The sequence below is a fragment of the Aethalodelphis obliquidens genome, unplaced genomic scaffold (genome assembly GCF_003676395.1).
Source record: "Aethalodelphis obliquidens isolate GAN/ISIS:26980383/991018 unplaced genomic scaffold, ASM367639v1 scaffold27, whole genome shotgun sequence".
NCBI lineage: Eukaryota > Metazoa > Chordata > Mammalia > Artiodactyla > Delphinidae > Aethalodelphis > Aethalodelphis obliquidens.
Genome location: NW_020837971.1, coordinates 9,866,470 through 9,878,612, shown reverse-complemented (window position 1 = coordinate 9,878,612; position 12,143 = coordinate 9,866,470). Strand labels below are relative to the sequence as shown.

At 41.9% G+C, this 12,143-nt stretch overlaps 1 protein-coding gene across 1 annotated transcript in view; it reads left to right on the top strand.

Annotated features, from left to right (window-relative positions):
* The window catches only part of LAMB1 (laminin subunit beta 1), a 73,716-nt gene that overhangs the window by 14,112 nt on the left and 47,461 nt on the right, over nucleotides 1-12,143 (top strand). The window contains exons 6-10 of the mRNA XM_027123934.1: nucleotides 1,144-1,332; nucleotides 1,423-1,486; nucleotides 5,564-5,766; nucleotides 10,129-10,249; nucleotides 11,750-11,938. Coding sequence (XP_026979735.1) covers nucleotides 1,144-1,332; nucleotides 1,423-1,486; nucleotides 5,564-5,766; nucleotides 10,129-10,249; nucleotides 11,750-11,938 — 766 coding nt within the window. The remainder of the gene's footprint in view (nucleotides 1-1,143; nucleotides 1,333-1,422; nucleotides 1,487-5,563; nucleotides 5,767-10,128; nucleotides 10,250-11,749; nucleotides 11,939-12,143) is intronic.

Sequence of the window (12,143 nt, the reverse complement as noted above, 5' to 3'; positions counted from 1 at the left end):
TTTTGCGGTACGCTGGCCTCTCACTGCTGTGGCCTCTCCCGTTGTGGAGCACAGGCTCCGGACATGCAGGCTCAGCAGCCATGGCTCACGGGCCCAGCCGCTCCGCGGCATGTGGGATCTTCCCGGACCGGGGCACGAACCTGTGTCCCCTGCATCGGCAGGCGGACTCTCAACCACTGTGCCAGGGAAGCCCCTTCCCAGCCTCTCTTAACATCTAACCTACTTTCTGTCTCTATGTACTTGCCTATTCCATATGTTTCATATAAGTGGAATCACACGTTATTCTTCTGTGTCTGGCTTATTTCACTTAGAGTAGTGTTTCTGAGGTTCATCCATGTTGTAGGAAGTATCAGAATTTCATTCTTTTTTATTGCCGAATAATAGTCCATTGCATGTGTATATCACCTTTTGCGTGTCTGTTTATCCACTGATGGACACTTGAGTGGTTTCCGCTTGTTGGCGATTGTGAGTGATGCTGCTCTGACTGTTCATGTGCAAGTCTCCATCTGAGTCCCTGTTTTCAGTTCTTTGGGGTGTGTAGCTGGAATTGCAGGATTCTCTAGCTTCTTGAGTTAGTAATTCCTTCCTCTTGTTTTCCCAAAGCACACCACATGTGACTCTATTATAGTTTGACGAATTGTTTTGTAAATAATTTCTGCCCCTTCCTGTACCTCACTGGACAGCATTAGTTACAGCATGTAGACCCCTTGTCTGGTACCGAGTAGCTGTCATTACACATCTACTGAATGATTAAACGAATGAATGAAAGAAGGAACACTCAAGCTATCGCAGTCATGCCATGGGAATGGTGGCTAAATGCACCAAAACTTGTGTGCTATTAAGGCCTGTTTATAATCAGCTTATAAGGAGGAGCAGCTTATAAATAAATAAGTAAATAAAGAGGAGCAGCTTGCTAGTCTCCGGTAGGGTGGGAGGAGCGCAAAATTTAGAGGCGAGACACTTTGCTGTGAAAAGAGGCTCCATGGAACAGCTGGAAATATTTGAAATCCAGCCACAGTCTGAAATACCAACCACATGCAGTCAGGGTTTGTGGCACACAATTGAATGACATTTTCCTCGGAGATTTTAAAATACAGATTACCAATAAAAGCGTCCAGTGAGCCTCTTCCACCCTGCCTTTAGACATTCCGACCAGCCGCTATGCTGATAGAACGATCGTCCGACTTTGGAAAAACCTGGGGTGTATACAGATACTTTGCCTATGATTGTGAGAGCTCGTTTCCCGGCATTTCCACCGGCCCCATGAAAAAAGTCGATGATATAATTTGTGATTCCCGATATTCTGACATTGAACCCTCAACGGAAGGAGAGGTTTGTTTGTTCTTTTTGTTTTCCATTCTACTTACAAATCTGGTTTTTGATCATTGCAAAAATACCAATTACTCTTATATCTATTTTTAGGTGATTTTTCGTGCTTTAGATCCTGCTTTCAGAATAGAAGATCCTTACAGTCCAAGGATACAGAGTAAGCTTGTTTTCAAATAAAAGCTTTAATGAAGAACAGCAATCATGGGAGAATGCTTACCCAGAGCACTGCTACCCAGAATCTAAATATGAAGTGCTAATTCCACCCTCTCCATTTCCTTCTTTCTTTGCAATGCTCTTGAAATTGGCAGTTATCAGTCCTCACTGAAGGGGAACACGTTTTGATAAGAGTAACAGGTTTGTGTCATAAGACCCCAAACCATTATGCTGGTCATAATACCTTATTTATTGCTCAGTATCATGTATATATGACGTGTGTGTATATATATATATATATCGCGTATATGATATATATCATATAATGCATACATATATATAATTATGTATATACAGGTACAGATTAGGCCATTGTAACAAGGTGTCCCCAAAAATGCAGTGTCTCAAAAAAGTTGACTTCTCACGAAATCACCGAGGGAGATTTACAGATAAAGTACCATTCGCTTGCCGCAAGCAGGCTTACCAGTTAAAATACAGGATGATACCCGGTTCAGTATGAACTTTCAGATAAATAACAAATCATTTTTTTAGGATAACTATATCCCATGTGATATTTGTGACTGGTACGAGCCTATTCCATGCAATATTTGTGGTTAGTATAACCATGTGATATTTGGGACATATTGTTACTGCAATGATTAATTGTTTATCTGAAATTCAAATTTACGAGCACCTTGTATTATTATTGCCAAATCTGGCAACTGTAGCCATTAGGTCACCCAGGTTCCCAGGTTCCCTCTGTCTTGTAGTCTGTATCCACATGGTTAGACCTGGATCAACCCCACCCTGTCCTTGTCCCAACCTGTGGGAGGGGAGTAAAGGGCAAGCGACCTGAAGCCAAACATCACATCCGTTCACACCCCATTGGCCAAAATTAGTCCCTTGGCTACACCGCAGGAGATGTGAGATGCTCTAGCTAGTGGCTGTGTGCACTCTCAAACTCTTGGCTAGAGCTCTTACTGTCAAAAGAAGAGAAGAAAGAATCCTGGGGGAAAATTTGAGGTCTCAGCCATATTCGATGTGCTCATTAAGATGAGGGTTGCAGTTGCATTTCACAGATGAGTCAACTGAGGCTCAGAGTTGGACTCACACGTATAAAGTGACGTGGCTATTTAATGAGAGGTCCCGAACGCATGTGTTATGATTCTTAGAGCAGAGTGCTTTCCAGCATCCAGCAACCAGGCTCATGTCTTTACAGAGATACATTTTGATCTTGGTAGGCAGCATGGGCTTTGGAGTCTGGCACAGCTGGGTTTAAGTCCCAGCTCCAGCATATCAGAGCTCTGTGACCTTGGGCAAGTCATTTACTTACCACTTTTTTTTAGCTTCTACTTTTTCATCTGTAAATGGAGAGTCATACTGACCTCTGGTTGTTGTGGACGGAAAATGAGTAATGTATATAGATGACTCACCAAGGTGCCCAACGCATAGAAAACGTTGGGCCCGTGAAGCTGCTGCCACTGTTGGTGTCGTCACTGCCATCAGCTGTCACTCAGGCCTTCTGTAGACCCGGTCCTGCACCTCAGAGTGAGGATAAGGCCCCCTCTCCAGCTACTGAGGTGCAGTCAGTTGAGCAGAGGTGGGGTGAGGTCTTGCTGGTTTTTCTCAGTGGGGCATGGCCCTCCTTTGTACCAAAGCCCCGTGGCGCTTCCTGGCTCACAGCAGGGGAGAGTAGAATGGAAGGAGTCCAGGGAATATTGCCAGAAAAGTGCTGTTTCCCCACTTAATTTTACATATGGCCCAGACCGTGTCTGGTCTGTAATTTATTAAAGTCATAGAATGTACATAGAATGTACATTCTATTGTCAAATATTTATTTTAAAGTTTTTATTTTTTTAATTTTATTGGAGTATAGTTGATTTATAATGTTGTGTTACTTTTAGGTGTACAACAAAGTGATTCAGTTACACATGTACATATATTATTTTTCAGACTGTTTTCTCATATGGGTTATCCCAGAATATTGAGTAGAGTTCCCTGTGCTATCCAGTAGGTCCTTGCTGGTTATCTGTCTTGCCTATAGTAATGTGTGTGTGTTCATCCCAAGCTCCTGATTTATCCCTCCCCCACCCGCCGCCATGTTTCCCCTTTGGTGAGCATAAGTTTGTTTTGGTTATCTGTAAGTCTTTCTGTTTCGTAAATAAGTTCATCTGTATCATTTTTTAAAATTAGATCCCACATATAAGCGATATTATGTGACATTTGCCTTTCTCTGTCTGACTTCCTTCACTTAGTGTGATATCAAACAAATATTTAATGGTACATGCAGCCCTGTGCCATTTCTGAGTGAGCTCTGGGAGGCCTGCCCTCCCCACTCTCAAAATCCAGTTGCGAGAAATGTCCACACAGGCTCCATGACCAGCACCTCCTGGGTCCGTAAAAGGACTCACGGTCTGTTCCTTTAGGGTGAAATTTGTGGGACTTGGAGAATGTGCTGCCATTATAATTCTGTTGTCTTCGGCTGTTAAATGGCATCAGAAAACCTATTCCTATATTAAAGAAGCATCCACTGTAACAGATCGTGCTTTGGATTTACTTTGTAATCAAGGGAACAATATCTCTTTAGTTGTCCCTATTGTTGAGGCCTCCGAAACTCACTTCAAAAGTGATTGTGCCTCTTATAACAGCAGTAAATACGAGACTTAGCTGTTGTTAAATATGGCAGGAGAGAGCGAGGGAGCTTATTTGCTCTGCTGAGGGGGCTTCCACAGAGATCACTCAAGGGCTTCTAAATACTCCAGCTGCTCTTCACGTTTGTTGTTTGGCCTCTTGTCAATAGGCGCTTGTGCTCGTATTGTGCAGGAGGAAATGTTGGCATTCAGAAGTTCCGTTCGGTGAAGTAGTACCACAGTTTCTCTGTTTGGTTTTTGGTTTTACAAAGAGCCTAAGTTGAATGCATGGACTCATGGGCTTTCTCTTTCAACCCACAGCTATTTCTGTAGTCTTCATTGTAAGCTATGCATATATTATAAGTATTTAAAATTGTATCTGGGCTTTGAAAGTATCTGATGCATTGGGCCAATGCCCCGTTGTCCCGTGTTGTAAATTTTAAGAATCTATGAGCAGAAATGAAAGTAAAGCTTAGGAGCAATTTTAGGCTACAGAGCTAAAAGGGGAGGACAGGTGGACTAATGAATCTTTTGGGGTCCACTTCAGCAAGAGCCCACTTAGTGATTAATGAAAACACTGATAGAGAAGATTGAATGACTCTTGGTTTATCAAGTTATTAGAGAATGTAATTGACAGCCCCGCTTCTGTAATAAGCATAGGCCTATAGACCCAGAAAAAGGAAGAAAAGATCAAATAAGAGACATTGGTCTAGAAGTAACTTCTATTTAGGAAAGAATAATTTGCCTCAGCATCCCAATACTAAGCTCCTTTATCTTCACGCCACTGTATAATATTAGTAATTATATTGGTAAACTGTAAAACTAAGACCCAGAAAGTTGTAGATTGTAACTGTGCTTCCAAACTTGGTTGAAAAGTCAGGCCCTGGATTGTGGTTATTCTATCATGTTAAATCGATTTTAGTAACTTGGATTTCACCTAAATGGTGGGAAATTTCAGATAGCATTTTCCTCTCCAAAGATAAACACATGTCTCTAATTGTCTTATAATGATAATGAGAATTGGAGTGCTTTGATAAGCTCTTTCCCACCTGAATGGAATTTTCTGATTTTGAGACTAATTGCTGTGGGAACCAGATGGTATTGCAATAGTTTAGATTACTGTGTGTTCAGTGGCTTCCGGCAATCATGCAACCGCATTTTTAAATTTCTCCGCCTCCACACTTCTTCCTGAGACATCAGTCTGCCAACAAATCCATCACAAAACAGATGTTCTTGTTAAACTGATGAGAAGGGAATAACCTTTCTTCGAGAGACTGTCACATTATGTTAACCTTTATTATTACGTGCATCTAGATCATGCAGCGGGGGTAAGCTTAAGCCATTTTTATTTGTCATGCGTTTCTATAAAGAGGAAAAAAACAAGCTGTCTAATTGCAAAGGAGGCCTTGCTTCTTTGATCACACTTTTCATATTCTTGGTGACCTTCGTAGATCTCTTAAAAATCACCAACTTGAGGATCAAGTTTGTGAAACTACATACTTTGGGAGATAACCTTTTGGATTCCAGAATGGAAATCAGAGAAAAGTACTATTACGCAGTTTACGATATGGTGATTCGAGGAAACTGCTTCTGCTATGGCCACGCCAGCGAGTGTGCCCCGGTGGATGGATTCCACACAGAAGGAGAAGGAATGGTAAGTACACGTTCCAGGCAGCTTCCTCCTTCGTACGGGTGATTCTAAAAAGCAGATGAAAGCTAGTATTACCTTTTTATTTGGTGTCTTATTTTTCCAGACCGCTATTTAGTCCTTTGTACCATTCCAGTGGTTGATTTTTTTTTTTCTTTTCCTTTTCTGTTTGCTGATTTTCTTGGACTACGAGAATGTAAAGAATACTCATTTCACAGACACCGAATTTTTGGAAATTGTCCCTGTGGGCTGCTGCCACAGTAGATATTTTAGTCAGTAAGGATTAAAAAGTTTTCTACGTGACAGTCACATCTTCCTTTACTTGAGGGAATATTAAAAACCACAAGCATTCCAGCCTGCATGCCAGAAGGCATAAATTGACCTCAGCCCAGAGAACCTGGAAATTTGAACCTAGAACCATGGACACCCTTTAGGAGTCAACTGGACTTTGTTTCTTGATCTTCTAGTTTCATTCTTTTCCTACTTTTATGCTGTGTTTTCAAATTATGTAATTTTAAAAATAGGGGACTTGGGTAACTTGCCAAATGGGTAACGTTAGGATATTTTACCAGTTTCTAAGTGAATTGTTGATTCTTGTTAGAAGAGACCAGAGTGTAAGTAATTTGCCAAAGGGCCCTATGTAAGTACATGGCAGATGCGAGTTGAAATCTTGCTCTCCTGACTACACCAGGGCCTCCACTGGACTGTGGGCCTCGCTTCCTTTTTTTTTAATTAAATAAATATTTTTATTTATTTTTTTTGAATTTTATTGTATTTATTTTTTTATACAGCAGGTTCTTACTAGTTATCCATTTTATACATATTAGTGTATACATGTCAATCCCAATCTCCCAATTCATCACACCACCAGCTCACCCCCCTGCCAGTTTCCCCCCTTGGTGTCCATACATTTGTTCTCTGCATCTGTGTCTCTTTCTGCCCTGCAAACCGGTTCATCTGTACCATTTTTCTAGGTTCCACATATATGCGTTAATATACGATATTTGTTTTTCTCTTTCTGATTTACTTCGCTCTGTATGACAGTCTCTAGATCCTTCCATGTCTCTACAAATGACTCAGTTTCGTTCCTTTTTATGGCTGAGTAATATTCCATCGTATGTATGTACCACATCTTCTTTATCCATTCGTCTGTCGATGGGCATTTAGGTTGCTTCCATGACTGGCTATTGTAAATAGTGCTGCAATGAACATTGGGGTGCATGTGTCTTTTTGAATTATGGTTTTCTCTGGGTATATGCCCAGTCATGGGATTGCTGGGTCATATGGTAATTCTATGTTTAGTTTTTTAAGGAACCTCCATACTGTTCTCCCTAGTGGCTATATCCATTTACATTCCCACAAACAGTGCAAGAGGGTTCCCTTTCCTCCACACCCTCTCCATCATTTGTTGTTTGTAGATTTTCTGATGATGCCCATTCTAACTGGTGTGAGGTGATACCTCATTGTAGTTTTGATTTGCATTTCTCTAATAATTAGTGATGTTGAGCAGCTTTTCATGTGCTTCTTAGCCATCTGTATGCTTTGGAGAACTGTCTATTTAGGTCTTCTGCCCATTGTTTGATTGGCTTGTTTTTTAATATTGAGCTGCATGAGCTGTTTATATATTTTGGAGATTAATCCTTTGTCCGTTGATTCACTTGCAAATGTTTTCTCCCATTCTGAGGGTTGTCTTTTCGTCTTGTTTGTAGTTTCCTTTGCTTTGCAAACGCTCTTAAGTTTCATTAGGTCCCATTTGTTTATTTGTTTTTATTTCCATTACTCTAAGAGGTGGATCAAAAAAGATCTTGGTGTGATTTATGTCAAAGAGTGTTATTCCTGTTTTCCTCTAAGAGTTTTAGAGTGTCCAGTGTTACATTTAGGTCTGTAATCCATTTTGAGATTTATTTTTGTGTATGATGTTAGGGAGTATTCTAATTTCATTCTTTTACATGTAGCTGTCCAGTTTTCCCAGCACCATTATTGAAGAGGCTGTCTTTTCTCCATCGTATATCCTTGCCTCCTTTGTCATAGATTAATTGACCATAGGTACGTGGGTTTATTTCTGGGCTCTCTATCCTGTTCCGTTGATCTGTATTTCTGTTTTTGTGCCAGTACCATATTGTCTTGATTACTGTAGCTTTGTAGTATAGTCTGAAGTCAGAGAGCCTGATTCCTACAGCTCCCTTTTTTTCCCTCAAGACTGCTTTGGCTATTCAGTGTCTTTTGTGTCTCCATACAAATTTTAAGATTTTTTGTTCTAGTTCCTTAAAAAATGCCATTGGTAATTTGATAGGGATTGCATTGAATCTGTAGATTGCTTTGGGTAGTAGAGTCATTTTCACAATATTGATTCTTCCAATCCAAGAACATGGTGTATCTCTCTATCTGTTGGTATTGTCTTTAATTTCTTTCATCAGTGTCTTACAGTTTTCTACATATAGGTCTTTTGTCTCCCTAGGTAGGTTTATTCCTAGGTATTTTATTCTTTTTGTTGCAGTGGTAAATGGCAGTGTTTCCTTAATTTCTGTTTCAGATTTTTCATCATTAGTATATAGGAATGCAAGAGATTTCTGTGCATTAATTTTTTTAACCTGCCACTTTACCAAATTCATTGATTAGCTCTAGTAGTTTTCTGGTGGCATCTTTAGGATTCTCTATGTATAGTATCATGTCATGTGCAAACAGTGACAGTTTTACTTCTTCTTTTCCAATTTGTATTCCTTTTATTTTTCTTCTCTGATTGCCGTGGCTAGGACTTCCAAAACTATGTTGAATAATAGTGGTGAGAGTGGGCAACCTTGTCTTGTTCCTGATCTTAGAAGAAACGCTTTCAGTTTTTCACCATTGAGAATGATGTTTGCTATGGGTTTGTCGTGTATGGCCTTTATTATGTTGAGGTAGGTTCCCTCTATGCCCACTTTCTGGAGAGTTTTTATCATAAATGGGTGTTGAATTTTGTCAAAAGCTTTTTCTGCATCTATTGAGATGATCGTATGGTTTTTATTCTTCAGTTTGTTAATATGGTGTATCACATTGATTGATTTGCATATATTGATGAATCCTTGCATCCCTGGGATAAATCCCACTTGACTCTGCACTGGGGCCTCCACTGGGCTGTGGGCCTTGCTTCTTGACGAAAGGTGTGCCTTGCTTAGTTGATGTTGGCCTTTTCAAAAATTGTTAGTCCTCATCTAAGAAGGTGAAGGGGCAGGACTGACTTGTATTCAACAGTCTAAAACTTCTGCCTTCCCTTTACTCTATTTAGAACCTTTATTGCACAGATAAAGTTGAATTTTTAACAGAGCCTGAAGGGAGAATATGTCCTTCTAATCTTTTTGCTCCGTCTTTCAGAGAGTGCCAGGTAGATGGTATTTACTTCTCAGAGTAACAGATCCTGCGTGTAGCTAACCTCATGTAGTCATGTCACTACCATGCGTCTCACAGTATGTTGTACTGTTGATTCAGATGCCATAGGGTCCTGTGGTATGGGCTTTGGGACTGGTTTAAGTCTATGAAAACCACCTTATAATGGGAGGAATTTAGTCTTCTGCTAACTGCACTCTTGTCAAGGTGGGTTCAGGGTGGACCTGTCTGTCCTGTTTCTGAATTCCATCCTGTAGAAACTAGTGTTACGGTGAGGGATCCGTGAACGTGCATATTTACTCGACGGAAAGAATTGATTTATCATTTATGTGCCTCAGGGGCTCCAGTGTGACTGGTGGTGTGGTGTAAGAGAGCACATCGTGGTCCCTTCCTGAAGCGAAATAATCTGTATCTTTTTCTGGCATTTTATATTTCTTTCCTTAAAAATGTAAATGTGGTAACTGATTAATTCTTAAAATTTCATTTTGGGTTGAAAAAACATTTTTAAGTGCTGAGCCGGAAGTCAAAAACCAGACAAAGCAAGCAGAGAAAACCTGTCTTTTGTATGGCATGGGGTAAAGCTTGCAGTAAATTGAGTTGGTTCCCGGTGGTGTGTACACATTTAGCTCTCCATTATAACTTTTGTTGGTTTCTATTATAATAGATTTTTTTTAACTGTTAAGTAACTAGTTTGTTTTTTAAAAAAATTTTTAAGTGACTAATTTTGTTCTTCTGTGTTTTTTCTCATCAATACTTCAATAAGAATATTTATCGAGTACCCATTATATAGCAGGAACTGTTCCTAGAGTTGGGAATTACGGCCATCAATAAGACAGGACTCACCGGGGGGGAAGGGGCAAAGTAAAAACAAAGAAGCCCTCATTGTGGTGCGCTACAGATGAGGATTAGTATCCGAAGGGGTTGATATTTTCCATTGATTGTGGGAAAGGTCTGGCCGTTAGTATATCTCTTCCTTTGCTTTTTTCTGTTTTTGTAACTTTCAAGGTTCACGGACACTGCATGTGCAGGCATAACACCAAGGGCTTAAACTGTGAACAGTGCATGGATTTCTACAATGATTTACCTTGGAGACCCGCCGAAGGTCGAAACAGCAATGCCTGTAAAAGTAAGTCTCAGGCTTAACGTTCTGAATCAGTTCAGAGCCCGGTGTCCATTTTTGGAGTAGAGATGCTGTAACAGTACACTGGTCTGCAAAAGGAAGAAAAGTTACTACCCTTTTCCCAGCCTCACCCTGATAATCCCAGGAAGCCACTATCCAGTCTGTTAAATTCATCAATTAGTATTTGAGCAGCACCTGTGTGTTTGGCAGATTTAGTAGAAGACAGATGCCATCCCTGACACTGTACCTGTTTTTAAGGCAAGATGACCATGAGCGAACAGTGAATGAAAACAGTCGTGTGGTGGATCAGTAAGGTCTAAAAGAGATGGAGTATTTGTCAGCCTTGTTTCTGTGCCAGCCCAGCTGCAGCCTGTGGCATCTTTCCATCCACCCATCCCTCCCGGTGCTATTCTCTGGGCAGAGGGGTAGTTTGAAACACCACCACCCTGCCCCCCCCCCCCCCCCCCACAGTGATTCTGATAGACTTATCATCCCTGCCAGGCGTGCTGTCTCTGCCCCCACTGAGGACTGTTCTAGGAGCTCAGAAAACAGCGAGGGCTGGAGTGGTCAAGGTTTTGTTAGTAAGGACGACCAGCTGGCCCTTAACAGATAGTTAGGATTGTTTAGGTAAAGAGAAGAAAGTGCAGGGGGTGGGGAGGGGGGAGGTGGAAGGGAGTTCAGATAAGGAGAACACAAAACACAAGGCTCTAAGGGCATTCTAACGACACCAGGGTTTAATTCATGATTCTGGGCTTTAATTGAACCAACGTATCCAGGGCACGATGACACAGTCCCTCCCTACAGGACGGATAAGGCCAGTGTGTAGAGCCCCGTGAGGGCCCCAGTGACAGAAGCTTCACTGTGAGAAGACAAGATTCGTCGATGGGGGTTGTTGAGCGTGAGAGAGCGATGGTTAAAGCTGGGTTGGACCAAGAGAACTCCGCCGAATGGGCTAGAGGAGGGACAGAATGACCCAAGAAGGCCGGCTGGATGGCTGTTAAGGGTCTGATTAACAGAACCTGGCCCGGTGTGGTGGTGGGAATGACGAGCAAGGGAATCCGGCCTTCATACCATGTTCCTCAAAGCCGGCAGCCCAGACAGTCTTCCCCAGGAACATACCGCCTAGAAAACCCTCTGGAGGGACGTATTCCCGTCCCTCCAGAGCATGGCCCAAGCGCTTTTCCACTCAGTGCGGCCTTCCTGTGAGTGAGCCTCCAAGGGGACTTCCCCCAGCACTTTTCAACTTTTTATAGCCCATTCTTTTCCAAAGAGGGCAAGTGAGGTTATTTCATAAAGGTCACACTCGGAAGGTTTCCAGCATGGCTTAGGATTTAAACTGATGTCATAAGCAGATGTGTCCTTTTCACCGCCAGTACCTTCTTGTTAATTGACATTTCACCTGAACTTCGTCCCCAGTTTCCAAAATGAGCTTCCTTCCCACCAACCCCATCCTCCCCCGGTAAGTAGATTGAAAAGGCCTTTCCTGCCGTCGGTCTTGTCTTGCAGAATGTAACTGCAACGAACATTCCAGCTCTTGCCACTTCGACATGGCGGTCTACTTGGCCACTGGCAACGTCAGCGGAGGGGTGTGTGATGAGTGTCAGCACAACACGATGGGGCGCAACTGCGAGCAGTGCAAACCGTTTTACTACCAGCACCCGGAGAGAGACATCCGGGATCCTAATCTCTGTGAACGTATGTGGGGAGAGGTCACGAGGGGGGACCTGTTTAGGTCAGCTTTCAGCTTGAATAGTCTGGTGGTCACAGTCCTTCTCTTGGGACTCAGACCCAGCCTTATTTTAGCTGCTGTATAGGATGCCGGGGGTAGAATTTACTTAGTAGTCCAGCCTTTTTGAGTCTATTTTTGTGACATTTGGAGGGATGAAGGGAATACGTGTAT